This window comes from Sciurus vulgaris (genome assembly GCF_902686455.1).
Source record: "Sciurus vulgaris genome assembly, chromosome: 16".
Lineage (NCBI taxonomy): Eukaryota > Metazoa > Chordata > Mammalia > Rodentia > Sciuridae > Sciurus > Sciurus vulgaris.
In genome coordinates, this window is record NC_136477.1 from 3,184,034 (window position 1) to 3,204,695 (window position 20,662).

At 62.7% G+C, this 20,662-nt stretch overlaps 1 protein-coding gene across 4 annotated transcripts in view; it reads right to left on the reverse strand.

The window, feature by feature from the left end:
* Positions 1-690: 690 nt before the first annotated feature.
* The window catches only part of DPP9 (dipeptidyl peptidase 9), a 33,202-nt gene continuing 13,230 nt past the window's right edge, over positions 691-20,662 (reverse strand). For 3 of the 4 annotated variants that reach the window (XM_079115282.1, XM_079115280.1, XM_079115281.1), the window contains 17 exons: positions 20,380-20,553; positions 20,133-20,301; positions 19,559-19,672; positions 18,564-18,692; positions 17,015-17,076; positions 15,549-15,649; positions 14,364-14,541; positions 14,096-14,258; positions 13,068-13,147; positions 10,236-10,388; positions 9,694-9,829; positions 7,687-7,832; positions 7,445-7,591; positions 4,382-4,534; positions 3,679-3,821; positions 2,055-2,166; positions 691-803 (listed from right to left, as the gene is read on the reverse strand). In XM_079115282.1, the coding sequence (XP_078971408.1) occupies positions 711-803; positions 2,055-2,166; positions 3,679-3,821; positions 4,382-4,534; positions 7,445-7,591; positions 7,687-7,832; positions 9,694-9,829; positions 10,236-10,388; positions 13,068-13,147; positions 14,096-14,258; positions 14,364-14,541; positions 15,549-15,649; positions 17,015-17,076; positions 18,564-18,692; positions 19,559-19,672; positions 20,133-20,301; positions 20,380-20,553 (2,253 nt within the window). In that variant the 3' untranslated portion in view covers positions 691-710. Of the gene's footprint in view, positions 804-2,054; positions 2,167-3,678; positions 3,822-4,126; positions 4,257-4,381; positions 4,535-7,444; positions 7,592-7,686; positions 7,833-9,693; positions 9,830-10,235; positions 10,389-13,067; positions 13,148-14,095; positions 14,259-14,363; positions 14,542-15,548; positions 15,650-17,014; positions 17,077-18,563; positions 18,693-19,558; positions 19,673-20,132; positions 20,302-20,379; positions 20,554-20,662 lie in introns of those variants that run through there. The other variant, XR_013759938.1, reaches the window with a different exon arrangement.

The window sequence follows — 20,662 nt, forward strand, 5'->3', positions numbered from 1 at the left end:
GTGTAGAGGTGGGTGGTCGGTTTTCCTTTTCTCCTTTTCTTTTTCCTTTTTTTGCCCGAACTCTTGGCAGGGAGGGAAAGGGACAGTGTGACCCTGAGGCGGGGCCAGGTCTGCTCCCAACCCCGGGACCCCAGCAAGTGGGGGCCAGGCACGAGGGAGGGGCTGGAGCGGGCTTGGGGTGTCCCGACTGGCCAGCGCACACCTGATTCTGATCCAGGTGCCCCTTGCTTTCTGTCTTTAAATAACTATTTAAAATGCCCCCAGACACAACACAGATATGAAGTGGGTGGCCGGCGGGGAGGACAGGCATTCGCATGCTCCTGTGCTGGGGACGGTGGCTGGCTGGGTCAGGGAAGAGGGGCCCAGAGCCAGCGGCGTAGAGGCCCAGGGCGGGCAAGAGCCTCCCCGCCAGAGCCTGTGAGTCTCTTCTGGCGTCTCCAGTGGCCGTGGGGACGTGGCCTTCTCCTCCCAGGAGGCAGGGCGGGGAGGGGACAACTTGAGGCAGTGCCTCGTGGAGACAGGCCACCATGTCTGTCCTGGCAACCAAGAAGCAGCAAGCAGAGAAACAGGAGCAGCCCAAACAAGGACCAAGGCTCCCGGGCGGCAGGCGGCAGCTCCTCGGCTAGGGACGGCCGGGCTGAGGGAGTGGCACCCCCAGGCCGTCCCGTGGCCCTTGTGCTGTGGTGTGCAGGCTCCTGGCGGGCGCAGGCTCAGAGGTGCTCTTGCAGGAAGTGCAGCAGCGTGACTTCGTAGTGCTCCCCCGACTCGGGGCAGCGGATGCTGTGCCTCTCATTGGGGTAGATCTGCGAGGAGAGAGTGCACAGCTGGGGCGCCTGCCACCCGCACTCGGCACTTCCTGAAGTGCAGTGAGGAGCGGGCCTCCCTGGCTCCTTAGGAAGGCCCGAGGGGTGAGGCTGGCAGGGCGCCTGCCTGGATGAGAGGGGCCCCTGCCCTCCCCTCTCTGGGCGAGGCCTCACCCTCAACTACCCCAAGCTCACCATGTGCTGGTACCAGGCCCCCCAAGAACCAGCAGGTGCCGTGACCTGTGCCACCCATGCCCGCCCTGTGCAGGTGGAGACAGGGACACTGGTCTCCTCCCTGCCATGAGCAGCCTCACAACCGCTCCCTGCTGCCCCAGGGGCCAGAAGGCGGTGCCACACCGAGGAGCCAGCTCAGAGTCACACTGGGCTGGCCTCTGCTCCTGTCAGGGAAGTGGGCTTCGGAGCCATCCCTCTCCAGGTCCTCAGTGGCCACCTAGCCACCCATGGCCTGCTCTCCTTTACCCTGGCCTTCTCTAGTCCAGCCCCGGGGGAATCACCAACTAAGACCTGGGCAAGGGCTGCCCACCTGCCACTCAAGCTGGCCCAGGCCTGGGCGACATGGACTGGGAGCCCATCGGCTCTCAGCCTTCCTCCTCTCTGTGGCCCTCGCAGATTCTCGTCCTCTTTCTCCCAACACACTGTCCTCCTGGCCAGCCGGACACAACCCTTGTTTCTGGGGCCCGGCTCCCCAATGGGCCCTCCCACCCCGGCTTCACTGCTGAGACTGCGCCCTGTCGCTGGAGCCCTCCCCGCCCCACCCGTCACTGAATCCCCGCCTCCAAGGCCATACCCAGCTGGCGGCGCCCCCTCTGCGCTTCGGCTGGCTGGACACTCATCCCCAATCTCCTTCCTCCTACAGGCCAAGGTCCCAGGCCCAGTTCCACAGGACTCGGGATTCCCTTGGGCCCCTGGCCCTTGGCAGCACCCCACCCCTGCAGCTGCTTGTGGCATCCAGCGGTTTCTTTCCAGCAGGGATCTGAGTCCACCCTGCATCTGGGAATGTCCGAGCCGTGCGCCTCCCTGGACAGCAGCACTACCGGTGGCGTGGGATGTGGTAGGGACCATACACAACCACTCGATAACTGGGGGAACCCCCCAGGGTCCTTGGGGGTGGCTGGGCTGCAGGAGCAGGGGAAGGTGGGCTGGGGCCTTGCAGCGGGGACAGGCCCTGGGCACGGCGGGCGGGGGCAGAGGACCCGCCTGGGGTGGAGACAGGTGCTGGGAGCTACACACCTGGAGTTGGTAAGGTTTCCCCGCCCGGATCAGCTGGGACACGAGGAAGTTTGTGTGGAAAAAGTGCACGTTTTCATCCAGGAAGCCGTGGAGGATAAGCAGGCGGTTGGGCCTGGAAGACAAGGCCAGCAGCAGGCTGAGACCAGGGTCCCCAGGTGGGAGGACACACCAGTGGCTCAGGGTCCCTCCCGGCCCCAGCGTGGCCCCTAGGACAGAGGTGAAGGCTGGGGCAGGACTGGCCAGTCACAAGTCGCAGGGCTTCCAGGCAAGGAGGGGAAAGGAGCTCAGGTTCCTCAGTCACTCTGGAGTGACAGAATGCTCTAGAGCTGTGCTGCCCCCACCGGGTGACCGGGTCACCTATGGCTACTAAGCATGTGAAAGTGGCAGGAGTGGTCAAGAATTTTTTTTTTGGGTGACAGGGACTGAATGCGGGGCACTGCACCACCGAGCCACACCCAGCCCTTCACAGTCTGTATTTTGTGACAGGGTCTAGCGAGGATGCTTAGCCTCACTGAATCGCTTCAAACCTGAGATCCTCCTGCCTCAGCCTCCCACGCTGCTGGGACTATAGGCGTGGCCCCCACGCACGGCAAGAATTAGGTTTTTTAATTCTATAAATTGTCTCCTGAGTTAAAATTCACTTAGCCCAGAGGTGACCATTTTTTTGTGTGTGTGTGTGTGTGTGCTGGGGATTGAACCCAGGGTCTTGTGTTTGCAAGGCAAGCACTCTACCAATTGAGCTATCCCCAGCGAGGTGACCATTTTGAAGGGGACAATCCGGCTACCTCTGGTGCCTCTGCAGTGCAGTGTGCCCCCCGCCCTCTCTGGCTCAGGGTAAAGCCCCCCTCAGCAACTGCACCAGACCCTGGCAGCGCCTGTCTGTGCTCAGAGACCTGCTGGCCCCAATGCTCGTGGGCAGCCCTGAGCCAGTGGCAGGGTCAAGTGCAGGACAGTCAATCCAGTTGCACATCAGCACCACTGGGCACCCAGTGGCTCTCAGCCCCAGTGACACCGAGGCCCTGGGACAACAGCCAGATGCAGACGCCCCACAAGGTGCCACACTGCCCTCTCTGTTGGAGGCAGCCAACGCCAAAGTGTGACCACAACACCCAAGCCTCCAGACTAACAGGAAGACCGCAGTGGCCAGCTACAGGCCAGACTTGGGGTTGGCGCCTGTGGCACGTGGTTCAGGGCAAGACCCTGCCTCGCAGCCACAAGTTCTGCGGCGGACCCCAAGGGAAGGCTGTGCCCAGGCAGTCAACGGACACCCCCAGAAGCACCCCGGGTACCCACTTCCCGTGAGGCCTGCTGGGAAGGGAGGCCAGCAGGAGGCCACATGCAAGCGTGCAGAGCCAGGACAGCCAGCGCCCCTGGCCAGGCCTCAGCGCCCAGTTCGCAGGCAGGAGGCAAGGGCCAGGCAGCAAGGAGGGCACGTGGGCAGGCGGGCAGGGCAGAGGCAGCGAGGAGGGCACGTGGGCAGGCGGGAGGAGAGGGCCTGGCAGCGAGGAGGGCACGTGAGCAGGCGGGAGGAGAGGGCCAGGCAGCGAGGAGGGCAAGTGGGCAGGCGGGAGGAGAGGGCCAGGCAGCGAGGAGGGCACGTGGGCAGGCGGTGGCAGGGCCTCACTCATTGGGCAGCTTCTCCACGTGCAGGGCCACGGAACCCGCATCGTAGCCATGCTGGTTGTTTTCTGGGACGTCCATGTAGCGCTCCGTGTAGCCGGTGTCATAGGCCATCCAGACTGTGACGGGGGCACCTGCGATGGCCACCTGAAGGGTGCAGGGCAATGGGTGGAGAGAGAGAGAGAGACGTGTGGGTCGCGGGCGCCAGCCTGGGGCCGGCTGTCCCGGGGCCTCCCCTGGAGGGCATGAGGATGGTCATGCAAGGGCCTGGCGGGGCGGGGCCCTCAGACCGTCTGTCCCCGTGGACTGTGCGCTGCCAAGGGAGGCGGGGCGCCGTGGGAGGGGGAGGGTGGGTGAGGCTGCGCCTGCGCCTCCTCCTCCGCACGGCCGCCGCGGTGCCCTGACAGTGCCTCGGCCTGGGCCCTCCCGACGCTCTTCACACCATGCCCCACCTCTGCCCATCCGAGGCGGGGTCCCGGGCTCAGCCTCCCACAGAGAGCTGCTGGCGGGGTTTTGTGCAGCCGGTTGCCATCCTGGGGTCAGCGTGGCGGGCATGAGGAGGGGGCTCGGCCCCGGGGGCTGCTGCAGGGAGGAAATAGCCACGTGGCAAGGCCCCTGCCGAGGTGCCTCCGGGGGGCAGGCAGAGTGGGCGGCCAGCAGGAGGGTGGGGCAGGGTTGGTGGTGTGGCGGTGGGGGGCAGGACCCACCTTGAACACCTGGGGCTTGTGGATCAGCCCCATGAGCGAGAGGAAGCCCCCGTAGGACCAGCCGTGGATGGCCACCCGGGTCAGGTCGATAAAGCCATACTTCTGCGCCACGAACTGCAGGCCTTCCACCTGGTCCTCGATCTCCACCTGGCCCTGGGGGCGAGGCCGGGCACCTCAGTGGCCTCCTCTGGGCACACCCTGGAGTCTACCCTGGCTCCTCCCCAGGCGGAAGCGGCTCTCCGGAGCTCCGCCTCACCAGGCCCTGCCACAGCCCACCTGCTCTGGGAGGAGGTGACGTTACTCCCGCCCCCCTGCTCTGCTCATGCCTCCCGAGTGACACAGAGGAAGTCCCGTTCCCTCTTGGGGACTTGGACGCCTCGTGCTTGACTGGGGACATGGCTGTGCCCAGGACCCGTTTCACAGTGGGCATGAGGGAAGTGTGCTGAGGGCATCCTGCGAGGGCAGCCTTCAGGTGGCCGTTAGGAAGGGACTTTGTCCCATGGCTGCCCAGGGAGTGAGCTCCTCCCCAGAGAAGGCACCGCAGCCATGCTGGAGGCGGCACAGCCCGCACCAGGCACCTGTCCTGCCGGCCCCTGGACTCCCAGCCCCAGTGTGGTAGGTAGTCTTTCTGGAGGGGTACTGGGGTTGAGGCCAGGGGCTCCACTACTAGGCCGCATCCATCACTTTTATTTTAAGATGGGGTCTCGCAAAGTGGTTCAGGCTGGCCTTGAACTTACAATCCTCCTGCTTCGGCCTCCTGAATAGGTGGGGTTGGAGGTGCATGCCACTACGGCTGCCCTAATTTCTGGTTTTCAAATTATCCAGGGCATGGTGCTTTGCAGCAATAAAAATGGGTGAGACAGATAGCATCACCGCCGCCACCACCAGCATGATTACCACCGTCACCATCACCACCATCACCGTCACCATCACCACCACCACCATCACCACCACCATCACCACCATCACCACCACCATCACCACCATCACCACCACCATCACCACCACCATCACCACCACCATCACCATCATGACCACAATCACCATCATCACCATCACCATCATGACCACCATCACCATCACCACCATCACCACCATCATCATCACCACCATCACCACCACCATCACCACCACCACCACCATCATCATAACCACTATCACCACCATCACCACCACCATCACCACCACCACCATCATCATAACCACTATCACCACCATCACCACCATCACCACCACCATCACCACCACCACCACCACCATCATCATAACCACTATCACCACCATCACCATCACCATCACCACCATCATCATAACCACTATCACCATCACCACCACCATCACCACCATCACCACCACCACCATCACCACCACCACCATCATCATAACCACTATCACCAACATCACCACCACCATCACCACCATCACCACCACCACCACCATCACCACCACCACCACCACCATCATAACCACTATCACCACCATCACCACCACCATCACCACCACCATTACCACCATCATCATAACCACTATCACCACCATCACCACCACCATCATCATAACCACTATCACCACCACCACCATCACCACCACCATCACCACCACCATCACCACCACCACCATCACCACCACCACCACCACCATCATCATAACCACTATCACCATCACCACCACCATCACCACCATCACCATCACCACCATCACCACCATCATCATCACCACCATCACCACCATCACCATCACCACCACCACCACCACCATCACCACCACCATCACCACCACCATCACCACCACCACCATCACCACCACCACCATCATCATAACCACTATCACCACCATCACCACCACCATCACCACCACCACCATCATCATAACCACTATCACCACCATCACCACCACCATCACCACCACCACCACCACCACCATCACCACCACCACCATCACCACCACCACCACCATCATCATAACCACTATCACCACCATCACCACCACCATCAACACCACCACCATCATCATAACCACTATCACCACCATCACCACCACCATCACCACCACCACCACCACCATCATCATAACCACTATCACCACCATCACCACCACCATCACCACCATCATCATAACCACTATCACCATCACCACCACCACCATCACCACCACCACCACCATCATCATAACCACTATCACCAACATCACCACCACCATCACCACCATCACCACCACCACCACCATCACCACCACCACCACCATCATAACCACTATCACCACCATCACCACCACCATTACCACCATCATCATAACCACTATCATCACCATCACCACCACCATCATCATAACCACTATCACCACCACCACCATCACCACCACCATCACCACCACCACCATCACCACCACCATCACCACCACCACCATCACCACCACCACCACCACCATCATCATAACCACTATCACCATCACCACCACCATCACCACCACCATCACCACCATCATCATCACCACCATCACCACCACCATCACCACCACCATCACCACCACCATCACCACCACCACCATCACCACCACCACCATCATCATAACCACTATCACCACCATCACCACCACCACCATCATCATAACCACTATCACCACCATCACCACCACCATCACCACCACCATCACCACCATCATCATAACCACTATCACCACCATCACCACCACCATCACCATCACCATCACCACCACCACCATCACCACCACCATCACCACCATCACCACCACCACCACCACCACCACCATCACCACCATCACCACCACCATCACCATTAACACTTCTACAGCCACCTGCCTCTGTGGTCCAGGCCTCAGGACTTCCTGTGGCCCTGGCCTGCGGTCTCTCAGGTGCCAGGTGCTCAGGGGCACGTGGAATGGACAGCTACCTGTCCCTGGCTCAGAGTCAAGTGGTGGAGCAGGACAGTGCCCTTGGTCCTAGGAGGCCACCTCACTATTTTGTCGTGGTCGAGTGGTGTCCTGCAGCTAACCCAGAGCGCCCTTTACAACCTGGGAGGGGCCCCTAAGTGACCAAGAAGTTACCATCTGGTTTTTCAGGGCCCCTTCAAAGCGAAGCCCTCGCTGGCACGAGCCCCGGCCGTCGATCACCACCACGGCGTAGCCCAGGGAGGCCAGCGTGTTGAGGCGCAGGTACTTGGTCCCCTTGAAGGAGTTGTTCACCAGCTGCACCTGCGGCCAGGAGGGCTGCAGTGAGCGCCTGCAAGTCCCAGGCAGGCGGGTCGTCAGAGGCCAGGGACCAGGGCGAGGGACGGGTCCACACCCACCTGGGGGCCCCCGTACACAAAGAGCACAGTGGGGTGCTTCTTCCCCGGCTGCAGGGTGTGCGGCTTGTAGATCATGCCATAGAGCCGCACGTCCGACCGCGTGTGGAAGTGGAAGATTTCCGGAGGCACGTAGTCTGGGGGGCAGCCTGTGGGAAAGCCCTGTGACTGCTCGGCTCAGGCTGGCTGCCTCCAGGGGACCCAAAGCACCCCCGTCTGGGGCTCCTGAGGGCCAGGAAAGCCCTGTGGATGGTTAGGGGCACAGCTCTGCTACACAGTGGCCCAGGTGAGCGAGCGACCTCCAGCTCTCCTTCCTTGTGCCACCCTGGCAGGGATCCCGACGCTGCCCCCAGAACGCAAGAAACACATGGTTGCAGGCTGTTGCCCACTGACGCTGGCAAAGTGGCCCCACTGCCCAGTCACCACGGTGGTCGCATTGTAGTCTTTGCAGCGACCCCGGGCCTTGCATGTGGGCAAGCACTGTGGCACTGGGCCTCACCCCGGCCCTCGGCAGGGCTTTCCTTTGGGGGGCGGGGTTACCGGGATTGACAACAGGGGTGCTCGCCCACTGAGCCACATCCCAGCCCTGTTTAGCATTTTGTTTAGAGACAGGGTCTCACTGAGTCGCTTGGTGCCTCGCCGTCCGAGGCTGGCTTTGAACTTGCGTCCCTCCTGCCTCAGCCTCCCGAGCTGATGGGGTTACAGGTGTGGCCACTGCACCCATCTGCCCTTTTCAGTTTTTGAGACAGGGTCTCACTAAGTTGCTGAGGCTGTCCCCAAACTTGCCATCCTCCTGCTTTGGCCTCCCAGGTGCAGAGGCTTTTCTTGTAGTATGTTTTCTTAGGTAAACAGGGTACACAAAGGACCGGGGCATGGCTCAGTGGCACAGTGATGAGGCACTAGGTTTGATCCTCAGCACCATCTACCACTACAGAAAATTAAAGAAGAAAATAGGGCACAGACATCACTGTAAAGGAAAACCGTCACTGATACCCATCTGGGGTTGGCAGTCCGCTGCAAAGGGCCACTGTCTCAGTGCCCCACTGCTCAACTGCTGCCGTGGCTCGAACGTGGCCTGGGCATTACAAGTGATCTCAGATGGTCAGGTTCCAACCTGGTACGGACTACGAGGCCCAGGAAGCCGGCCTCAGTCACCTGTGGCACACCCAGTACACCCATTCCCACCCCTGCCTGGGGATGTGCTGCCCCCCTGCTCTGGCCAGGGTGCCTCCAAGCGGGCAGGACAGTGAGGGTAGAGCTGGTGGGTGCAGAGGCCCTTTCACCTACTGATGCTCCAGGAGGTGCAGCAGGGCAAAACGCTTGCCAAGCCACCTAACATCCCCGCAGGCCAGGGACTTCAGTTTTCTGGAATGTTCTGGAAATCAGCAGCATGCAGAGTCAGGGCTGTGGTCAGTCTCGTGGTGCCACACGGAGCACTGTTTTGCCTGCTCCACAGACCACCCCACAGATGCCCGAGGCTCCATAGCTTGTTTCCACTGGCGCCAGAATGTGGCACCCCGGGACTACCCTGATGTCCTGACTGACTTTGGGCTCCTGGGCAAACTGTGAGACACTTCCTATTTCCCTGAGGTCCCTAGGTGACCAATCCCCTGCTCCTTTCAGAAACCATGGCTTCAGAGTACCTGCTCTGCACAGGTGCAGCTGCTGTCCCCGCGGCTACCTCTGAGCAGAGGACCCTGCAGTGCGCCTGCCAAGCTGGCTGGAGGGTGGGTGGAGAAGAGAGCTGGCTGGGCAGGCCGCCCCCACCTTGGCCCGCCTGCTCCCCCCACGGGCCCTGAGATGCAGGCCAGGTCTGTGTGCTGTGCGCTCCTGCCTGGCAGATGGCATGGAGCTCCCACAGAGCCACTGAGACCACCTCAGGGTGGGGTCAGTGGCACCTCCTGGGGCCCCTGCAAGGACAGGACCTGGCTGCTGCCTCTGCATGCTGGGGTGCTCCCTCGTACCCCGGGCTAACGGGCCAGCGCACTCACAGGTCGGGGGGCTACTCACTGGCCGCCTCCATCATGCTGGCCCAGAAGCGGGGCTGCTTGTGCAGGGGGTCATCATCGGGGCCGCTCAGCTTATAGACATGCACACAGGGCGGGGTGCTCACGCTGCTGTAGTGGCTGATGAACATGTCGAAGCTCTGCAGGGGACACAGGCGCTCACCTCCAGGGAACGCAGGCATACCGCCCTGCCGGCCTGGGCACCCCGTGCCTCTTCCCTGTGGCCATCGCTGGGGCATCCTCCATCTCCTGCTCATCCAAACCACACCCCACCCACCTGTGCCAACACCCCACTTGCCAATGAGGAAGCGGGCTGCCTGGACTGTCTGGTGCAGTGCCCAGGGGCTGTAGCCACGGGCCTGCTCACCCTGCTGCTCCGACAGTGGCCAAAGACAGCCGAGTTCTGCCTGTGCTGGCAGTGGTCTGTGTGCGTCCCCTGCCTCAGGTTCTGCAAGGCTTGAAGCTGAGGGCCACGGCCCACACCACTCAGCAGCAGCACCGAGCCTCAGTGGACATGGTGCTGCCTGGGCCCCCATGGCTGTGCACCTGGCTCATGGAGCAGCTGTGGGAGAAGCCAGGCGTGGTGAGGCGCACGATCTCGCCAGCCGACTCATAGCTGACCACGTAGAGGTGGTGCTCCAGCGGTGTGTCCTTTGTGCCTTGGAAGTACACCAGTTTGGTCTCCTCGTTGACCCAGATCTGCAGGGAGGACGGGGCTGCATGTGGCCAGCCTGCCCATCTGCTGGTGGAATCAGCCACCTGCAGCCAGGGACCTGCTCTGCCCACACCCGCTGCACAGCGGCCTCTGAGCTATGCCTGTCTGGTCCCACGTCCTCCAGTGGGGCTGAAATCAACATCAGGCCTGGGTGGCCCTTGGGACTGTGGGGGCATCAGACCTGGGAGAGGTTGCGAGGGCCCCGGGGCCTGCCAGATCCTGGGCAGGCTGGCCTACCTCTCTGGCCCAGGTGCTAGAGGCTCAGAAGTAGCAAGGCCCCTCCCGGCCACCAGAAGACCCACATTCTTAGATGGTGTCCCGGGAAGAGCTCAGAGCGGCAGCCCCACTGATCCTTGCTCAGGACTCCTCCTTGCCTGTGCCCAAGCCCAAGAGGCCAAAGGAAATGGCCAGAGCCGGGGATGATGACCAGAGACCCCAAGAGAGAAGACCAGGTGGGGACAGGCCGAGTGTGGGGGCAGGGTAGGCTGGTGGGTGGTGTGGAGGGGGGACACTGGGGTCTCCTTGGCACCCTGCAGGCAAAAGTCCTCCCAGAGGGCACAGGCCTGAACTTGGGGCTGAGGCTGCCAAAGCATTTAGGGCTGGAGAAGCAGCGCCACTTTGTGATCCCCGCGCAGGCCCAAGGACAATGGTGACGTTTCCTGCAGATGGGCAAGGCGGCCGAGGTTCCCCTGGAGGAGGCGCGGCTGCTGCACGGGGTGAACTCCAAGGGGCCACTGACTCTGTCCTACAGAACGACTGGCCTCACCAAGCCTGTGCTGCCCTCGCCCCCCGCGGGGCTCTGCACGCACCAGGCAGCACTCCACAGGCCCCAGCCGGCCTGCTTGGTTTTTCTTTGGTGCTGGGAGTGGCCCAAGTGCTCTACAACTGAACTGCACCTACAACCCTTGTGACCTTTTTGAGACAGGGTCTCACTAAGTTGCCAGGGCCAAACTTGAACTTGAGATCCTCCTGCCTCAGCCTCCCTAGGATCACAGTGTGTGCCTGGTGTCTACGTTTTACAAGCAGGTTTTCTAGATGCAGAGGGTGCTGGTGGAAAACCCAAGCCGGGCTCCTTGCACACTGTCGGGAGGATACGGGAGCCGTGCACGCTTTGTGCTGCCCACACCCAGGCCTCAGGTGCTGCACGATTCCACAGCGGATGTCGGCCCTTGCCACGGCTTGTCCCCAGCAAGGCCTGGCTCAGGTGACGCTGAGCAGGGCAGACAGCACTTCGGAGAGCCTGGCCCCGTGTGATTTCTGTTTTGTGGTGCTGGGGTTCAAATCCAGGGCCTGCACGTGCCAGGCTCTCCTTCCATCTGAAGATGCTGGTGCCCTTGCCCTCCATCCCAGGGTGACAGGAGGGGGCATGGGGTGAGGACAGCAGAGACCACAGAGCGACTGCGTCCATGCCGCCCGCACAGCCACACGCTGCAAGTCGCAGTTCAAGCAGAGCCTTATAACTCGTGCATGCGCACACGTGACTGTGCCCTTCAGGGGACCTGGGTGACATCTGGGGATACCTGTGGCTGTCATGACTGGGCTGCTCCTGCCATGGAGTGAGTGGAGGCTGGGACGACACTCGGGGCGCTGCAGGGCCCAGGGAGCCATGCACTGCCCAGCACTCGAGCCAGAGCCCAGCCAGCCTGGGAAGGGCGGGCAAGTGGTCAGCGGCAACCTGGCTGGGTGGAAATGAACCGGTGGCCACCGGCCACCAATCAACCTCTTGGAGACAGGCATTCTGACCCTCAGGCTTGATCCTAAAGATGCAGGCATGCAGCTGTCCAGAAAGGGGCTGCTACGGTGCTACCACTCGCATCTGTCCCAACGGCTAGGGGACACCGTCCCAGGTCAGCGAAGGGCCAGACGTGTAGCCCTCCTGCGACCTACGCACCCAGACCCAGCCTGGCCGTTCCTGCCTCGCTGACGCAGGTGTGCACTGAGGGCCATGTTCTGCTGTCAATGACATGCAGACCTCGCCAGTGAGCTCTGGGGTGACCTTGTGGGTCCATGCCTAGCACTGGGTGCCCACTGGGCGCCAGCTCAGACATGACTCACGCTGATGCCATCACACAAGTGGCCTCTGCCTCAGAGGGGCTGAGCCCTGGGCCTCAGCTGCGCCCCGGGGTCCTGCTGCCCTTCCCTTGCCAGCCTGGGCAGGGTGGGCTGGCTTCTGCGTTGCTCCTGCAGGCCACCTGTGCAGCCCCGTTCTTTATGGCAGGTCACCTGTAGGGGACACGCTTGTTTTTGAGAGGGAGGGACCCAGCAGTGTGACCAGGACCCTCTGTAAACATGGCAGCTGTAGTACTGGACCCTGGTGAAGACAAGGGGCTGTCTCGTCTCTGTGGCTGCACTTCGGTTTGGGAACCTCAGGGGCTAATGTGGGGTGGCTGTGGGGGATACTGCCTGGCGATTCTAATTCAATGGGATGTGCGATGTCCTGAAGACTGCTCTCCTGGAGGCAGGGGAGTGGCTCCTGGGATCTGAAGGAGGCCACCTGAACGCCCAGTGACACTGAGATTGGGCTTGGCCCACTGTGGGACCTGGCCGGGGCCTCGGGTCTTGGTGCTCAGGCAGGGAAGAGCGAGAGCGGCAGAGCTGGGAGGGAGCAGGACAAGCCGCACGCACAGGGGTGCAGGGGTGCAGGGCCTGGGAGGAGACGGTACCTTGGAGCCGTGCCTGGCCAGAACCTCCCATTCACCGCTGGTCAGAGCGATCTCCTCCTTAATGGGGCATTTAAATTCATCTGGAAGTAAGGAAAGGAAGAGGTGAAGAGACCACAGCACCACGACAGGTATCCAGGGGCACAGGGGCCATATCCTACCCAGCCAACTCCCCACGGAGCCACAGGGGCTGACCGGAGGGGTGGGGACCTGTCATAGTGGCCCAGGGGACTGTGGAGCCAGTGCCTGCTGGGTGGATAGCAGCAGCAGGACCAGCCCTTCCCAAGAAAAGCCAGGGCTCCAGACTCGCTATCCTGTTTTCTGTGGGGTAGACATCGCCAGGGAAGCGATGCAGGACGGCTGCTGACACCACAGGAAGGGACCGAGCTCAGCAGTGCCGGCTCCCTTTCCTCTGGAATCATTCTGGGCCTGAAGCCAGCACACACCCGTGGCGAGGCTCTGCACACGGCAACACGGGGAGCCGGGCTGTTTCTCACAAGAGGCACTCCGGCCTTCGCTGGCCCTGGCCGGGTCCTGCCATGCTGGCTGGCTGAGGCCCATGGTTGGTGGCGTGAGTCACACTTGGGCCCCTCCTGGCCCAAGATCCACCTCCTGACACCTGAGGAGCCCGGGCACTGCTCAGCCTGGCTGGGCCTCTGCTCCGCCCCTGCCCGAGGAGACTCCTGAGGCCCCAGAGTAAGCCCACCTCTCTGGTCCCGAGAGTCCTGCCTCCTCCTAGATGCCTCCCCTCCTCCTGCGGGCTCCCAGGCCCTCGGGAGCCCCACCTTCTGCAGGCCACCAGGTGCCCACCACCACCTCGCTCAGGTGCCCACTCCTGACTTGGGCATCTCTGCTTAGCAGTCCTGTCGCCATCCAGCAGGCATGAGCTGGGACCCTGCAGGTGTGGCTGGGCACGCTGGGCTCACAGACCTGGGACCAGGATGCCACCAAGGTACTGGTATGCTGGAGAGCCAGGTCCCCACTGAGCAGCTGCTCCACCGATGACCACCAGCGAGCAGGGCTTTGCTCACCTTCGCCAGGGCTGAGGGGCTCGGTCCAGTCGTAGCCGTTGGGCTTCAGGATAGCGGTGACTTTGTACAAGTGGCAGAAGCCGGTCTTGCACTCGTTGGCGCGCAGGAAACAGAGCTCCTGGGCGCCCTCGGGCTGGGGGAAGGGGTGGAAGATGTCGTGCACCTGTGGCAGAGCGGGCGCATCAGGGGGGGCCTGAGCTCTTCTCCACGCGGGGCAGAGCCAGTTGGGGCCGCCCAGGGGCTGCGGGCCCAGCCCCCCGCCCCTTACGTTGATCCAGACGTTGGTGACCTCCTCGTACACCACATAGGGCTGCACGTCCTGGGGGACAGCTTTGGCGAAGGCCAGACGCTGCTCCTCACTCTCGGGCGTCGGGATGAACAGGGCAGGCGGGAGGAGGACCAGCTGGAGCCGCTGCTGTGGCCGGTCCAGGAACATGGCCCAGGCACTGCGGGGGGGGAGGGAGTGTAGCCTCAGTGCTGCTGGGCAGCGCTGCCGCCTTCTCAAGCCCCAGGCCTGAGTTCGGCCCCCTGGCCTCCACTTGGCCCCATGTCCAAGTTGGTGACCTCTGTGGCACATGCTGGCCAAACCCCGTTGTCCAAGGAAACGGCTTCTTGGGTGCCATTTTGCAAATGCCACCGGCTTCCCTCTTGGCCAGCCAAGGCCACAGTCTACCTCCACTCCACAGCTGGCCTCAAAGGGACCACTGGGACCTCCGTGCAGAAGTAGCACCACTACAAGAGGGCGCCAGGAGGACAGGAGAGAGAGCCCAGTGCCAGGAGGCAGAGTGCCAGGCCTGCTGCCAGGGCCAGGGGACAGCACCAGTGCGTGGGTCATGGGGCACCCCCACAGGCTGAGGCGTGGGCAGCAGCCAGCAGGGCAGCTCCCCTTGCAGCAGATGTGACTCGGCTCCCCTCCCTTGAAAGCACAGGAGCCCTCTGTGCCCACAGCTGTAGGAACGGGGGCACTGGATGTGGCCTCGGGGTCGGGTACCCTGTGCAGAGTTGTTTTCTGGAGCTGGGGGAGGTGGGAGGGCAGAGTGGAGCGCCCGGCTGTGTGGCTCAGTGCTGGGCTGAACCTGGGGCCACACCTGGTCCTCTTAGCTTACTGACAGGGCCTTGCTAAGCTCTCAGCTGGCCTTCAACTTGTGCACCTCGTGCCTCAGTCCCCGCATTGCTGGGATTACAGGGGTCTCACTGTGCCTGGGACAACCAGGGCTCTAGGGCCACCTGTGATCACCTGAGCCCCACAATGTCCTGGTGCCACCAACCAGGCCAAACGGCTGAGTCCACCACCATTGATGGGCTTCTCTGGAAATCAGCAGGCGGGACAGCGTCACCTGCCCTGGTCCTGTGACTGCGAGACCCGTGAAGAGGCGAAGCAGCGGCTTCGGCAGCCCACCCAGCATCCCTAGCCCCAACTCGGAGCCCCTGGTCACCCGAAACGGACACTCACTACTTGCCGTCCCGCGTCCACCCAGCCCTGGCGATGTACTCAGCCCTGGGGAAGAGCGAGCTGAAGGGCTGCACCAGCTCCCTCCCACGGGTCCGGATGATCTGCGGGAGACAATGGGCGTCAGGCTCGCCCGCCGCACCCAAGGACATGGCAGGCGTGGGGCCCAGGATGACATGCAGGTGCCGAGTCAGGATGCACTCCCATCGGACGGCCTGGGCCCTGACCCAGTGTAACTGGCACCCGTGATGGAGAAACAGGGTGCGGACATGCGCCACGGGGCCATTGTGTGGAGATGCAGAAGATGGCCACCTGCGAACCCATGAAGGCGGCTCTCTCCCACAGGGGTGCGCGCCGCCTGGCCTTCTGGGCTCCAGGGCTGTGGGGCAAGGAACTCCTGGCAGACTCCCAAGGTCACTGGACAGGGCCTGCTGGGCCGGGTGAGTCCCCTACAGCACCCTCGCTGGTTCTGGGGACTGAGCCGTCTGTTCTGGGCAGAACCCAGAGAACCAGGTGGCCATGGCCAAGTGCACCTCTGGAGAGGAGAAGGCAGGCCTCACCTGTGTGGGCACGGCTGCATCTACAGACCGCCTGGCTCGACTGGCATATCCCATGCCTACCTCAGAACCACTTAAAACCACCAGGTGAGTGGACTGCTGTGGACACCACTGTCACTCAGGGCAGCTCTGCCTCAAAACTGCGAGACAGTCTGGTCAAGAGTGTGAAAGAGGCTTGGTGAGGCCAAAGACAGAAGCCCAGCTCACGGGAGGACAGCATCTCCGCAGATGCGCACACACCTCCCCAGCTTGCCTGAGCTCCTGGATGCCTGGCCTTTCCTCTGGACTCCTGGGTGCCCACATCAGCCCTGCTGTCTAACGCGAGGAACCCTGGGCGTCTGGGGACCACGTAGCTCAAGCCTGGCAGAAGACCTGGGGCAGGAAGGGCAGCTAGCAGGAAGGGCCCTCAGCTTTGGGCTGAGGAAGCCTTGCTGCCTGACCCCCAGCATGGTTCTGAGGCCCTACACCATGACTTGCTGGTTACCAGGACCCTCATCCCTAAAGCTGACATGACAGAAGGTCCCAGGACATCATGTACCCTGTGAAGTCAATGGGTCCACAGAAGTGACCTGTGAGGACCTGCCCAAGATGCTGGGTGGCTGCTGCCACACCCCATGGAGCTACCTGTCCTGGGCGCGCCGATGCTCCCGTCTCTGGGATGTCCGCCCCAGCTCGCTCACCGCATGGGCACAGTGGTTAAGCACGACCACCCTGGGAAGCAGGGGAGGCAGGCTCTGCAGAAGCTCTGCCGGCCGGGGTGCAGCTCAGGGCCCGGAAGCTCAGGCTCAGGCGGGGCTTCCCTGCACCCTCACCTGCTCTGGGGAAGGAGGCGGGCAGACACTGGTCCCGCCACCTGCCAGCCCCTGCCTGCCTCCTCTGGAAGCTTCTCAAGGACATGCCAGGCTCCCTCACCTTGCCCTGACTGTCGGTCTGGAACTCGGCCAGCTTCAAGGCGATCTTGGGATTCTTGCTGCCTGTGGAAACGAAGCGAGCCGAGCCCTCAGCAGGTGTCACCAGCATGGCCAGGGGCTACTTCCTGGAGCCATGGATGCAGGACCACACCCACAGGGAGGTGGCACAGCTGGCGTGGCGGGGCTGAGGGTGGGCAGCCAAGGCCCAAAGGTCTGTCAGTCAGCATGTCCCCTCCCCAGCACAGGCAGGACTTTGACTTAGTGCCTGGACTGCAGTCCTGACAGGGGTGTGACACCTGACTGCTGCCAGACACAGAGGTGCAGGCCTGTCATCCCATCAACTTGGGAGTCTGAGGCAGGGGGATCTCAAGTTCAAGGCCAGCCTGGGCAACTTAGCAAGATCCTGTCTCAAAATAAACTAAGAAGGGATGGGGGTAGCTCAATGGTACCAAAAACAGACCCAAACAGAAGGCTCAGGCCGGACCCTGGTGCTGGGAGGCTGGGTGGTGTCCACGAGGCAGACGCACCCTGCCCTGGGAGACTGTAGGAGCTGGCGAGAGAGGATGGGACAGGTGGCTCTACTCGGACAGCCTGGCAAGCTCTCAGAGGCAGGCAGCTGAGCTGGGCGGCCAGATACTTCCCAGGAGCCGCAGTTCGGGGCCCAGGAAAGAGGACAGGCTGGGCGGAGGGGAACGCCAATCTTTCTTAGACTCGTGGCTCTAGAGGTGGGGCAGGTCAGCATCTCTGAGCCTTGATGCCTCCTCTGTGGCACAGGAGGAGACCCCATACCAGGTGAGGCCAGGAGCTTGCAGTGTGGAGCCTCCGCATGGAGCCGCCAGCGGGCAGTGAGTGGCCACCAGCTGCAGGCCTGGGGGGAAGCACTGCCAAGCCAGGCTCTTCACTGGCTCCAGGCCACACCCCAGTGGGGCCTCGCTTTGCTCCAGAGGTGACCTGGCTCAACAAAAACACAAACACTACAAAGGGGTACGAGAGGGAGGGAGCCGAGGGGCCTGGGAAGGGCACCGCCCTGGCCATCGGCTGAGTTGGTGTTGGCAAGCCAGGGCCGAGAATCAAACCTGCCCTGCCCTGGACTTAGATGGCTGAATGTCCCTTTTACAGGCGAAAAAGGACCACAGGACACTTCAGGCATCCCAGGTGACAGGAGATAATGGCATTTCAACTCTGAGCTGTGACAGCTGGCTGCACACTTCCATCTTTTTTTAAGCAATGGGGTCTTGTTATGCTGTCCAGGCTGGCCTTGAACTCCTGGCTCGAGCCTTCCGAGCGGGTGGACACAGGTCGCCCTCGTGCCGGCTGCGCAGGGCTGCTGCAGAGGCCCGGGGCAGAGCGGCAGAAAGTGGCCTGCAGGGCAGCTGCTCTGGGTCTGCTCCCAACCTGCCCAGAGGCACCTCCTGATCCGAGCTCCCTGACCAGCCAGGGGAGGCCAGGGGCCTCCCTATGCACACTGGTCCCCAAGGGCCTAGGGGCTGTGGGCCCAGCAGCCATGTCAAGGCAAATGCTACCGTGCAGAGGCTGGGAGGGACACTCGCCTGTCCTGGGGTACCGGTAGGAGTCCGTCTTCCTTTCTTCCAGCGCTGGCGAAGGGACATGAATGACCTCCACTTCCGACTCATCCACTTCCTCATACAAGATGCGCAGCGTCTTGAGGCCTTCTGACCCTGAGGGGAGGGAGGCTGCCAGGGTACAGGACGTCCCACTGCCACCCCAGCCCGGCCCAGCCCGGCGGCATGCCAGGCTCCAGCACGTCGCGTGGTTCCACCTGGAGCACCCCAGACGCACGCCAGTCCGTGTCCTCTCTGGGCCTGCTTTCCCGACGAGAATGAGAACCGTGCCATTCCCAGCACAAAATGGCCCTGACTGGGCGTGAAGGGCCCACCGCGCCCTGCAAGACTGCGCTGGTGTCCTGGGCCCAGCCCCTCAGCAGGCTTGTGTGGACAGGAGGCCGCTAAAGGTGGCGTGAGGGTCAAGGGGGTCAAGGTGGCTGGCCAGCGAGTGCTGTCTGAGGAAAGGCAGGCCAGACACCCACAGAGGGACACCGTGGGAGGACAGAGGGCCCAGGAGAGGCCTCAGGGGAACAGGCCCCCCACACCTTGGCCAGACTTCAGCCTGCAGGACAGGACAGGGCTGCTGTTTGAGGCCCAGTCTGTGGCGCCTGGTGCTGGCAGCCTGAGCAAGACATCCATGGGCGAGGCCAGAAAGGAGGACGGGAACCATCGGGAGAGGGCTGGGCTGTGCTCAGCGTCAAGGAGAAAAGGGAGCCCCGAGTGGTGACTGGAGCCCCGCGCAGCAAGCAAGGAGCCTGGCCAGCAGGCCACAGGGAGGTGCTGGGGACAGAGCCCACGCTCCCTCCTGATTCCCTGAGAGGCCACCAGCTACTGCCCACTGGGTCACCAAGATGCACACCACTGGCTCCGACAGCTCCAAACACAGTGTGGCATGCAGGAAGGCAGGCCAGACAGATGGCAGGCGGCCACGCCAGCTGGTGAGGGAGGCCTGTGCCGAGGAGGTACAAGGCAGGCCCTACCTTCCCAGGTGGCCGTGGGACACCACCAACAGCCCGTGAAGCGGTCAAATTCCTCCTGGATGACGAAGGTGGCAACGCCAGCAGATTTGGGGTCATCCAGGACGTTGGACAAGCCTGGGAGGAAAGAGCACGGGTGAGAGGGGCCAGAGCTCGAGCGCATGGCGGCCTTGTGCGCCCTGCTCTCCATGTGGACGTGGTGGCCGTCCTGGGCACCACACTGAACAGCGTCCCTGGCGCACCCACTCCACACCAAGAGCACTTCTCCAGGGGTGCCAAGCCCACGGGTCTAGCAGAGGGGCCTGAGGCAGGGTGGGCACACAGGCAGCTGGGCCCCAGGCCCTGGTGCAGACATCCCTGGGGGGCTGCAGCAGCTCCCCGCTGGTCATGGGGGCACATTTCTGCAGGCAGGAGCTGCAGGCCAGGCAGACAGGGCACTGGAGGCCCCGCAGCCCTGGGGGCAGCAGCTGGGGCAGGGCAGGAAGAGGCAAGGCCACGGGCTGAGTAGTGGCAGGGCAGCTGTCCCAGAAGGGTGGGGGGCCCGGTCCCTCCCCAGCCTGCGGCGCCAGCACCTCACCCCTATGGCAGAAGGTCAGCCGCCGCTCCTCGCCTGTCTCGATGTTAGCCACCCACAGGTCACTGTTGTTGATGAAGGAGAAGAAGGCAGGGTCGGCAGGGCAGATCTTGGGGTCCATCCGGGGCCCCGAGCACTGGGTCTTGATCTCCAGTGGCTTCATGGGGGACACCTGGGAGCAGAGGGGCTGGGTTGAGGGAGGAGTCCCAGCTGGCCTCCCCCACTGGCCAGGCCGGGCCAGGGCGCTCACCATGAAGCCGTTCTTGCCCCCGTCCCGGCAGTGGAAAAGGCTATTGCTGGCCTGGAAGAGGAAGAGGCCGCTCTCGCTGTGGAAGTCATAGGAGGTGATGCCGAAGACGCCCAGGCGCTTGCGTTCCCGCAGCAGCTCCTCCTCCCGGGAGTACACACCGTGGTGGGGCGTAGCCTGGGGCACAGACGGCTCAGGTCAGCAGCCAGGCAGGACCGCCCCCTCCAGCCAGCCTGCAAGACTGCCAGCGAGGACTTTCCATGCTGAGCGCAACAGGTGGGCAGAG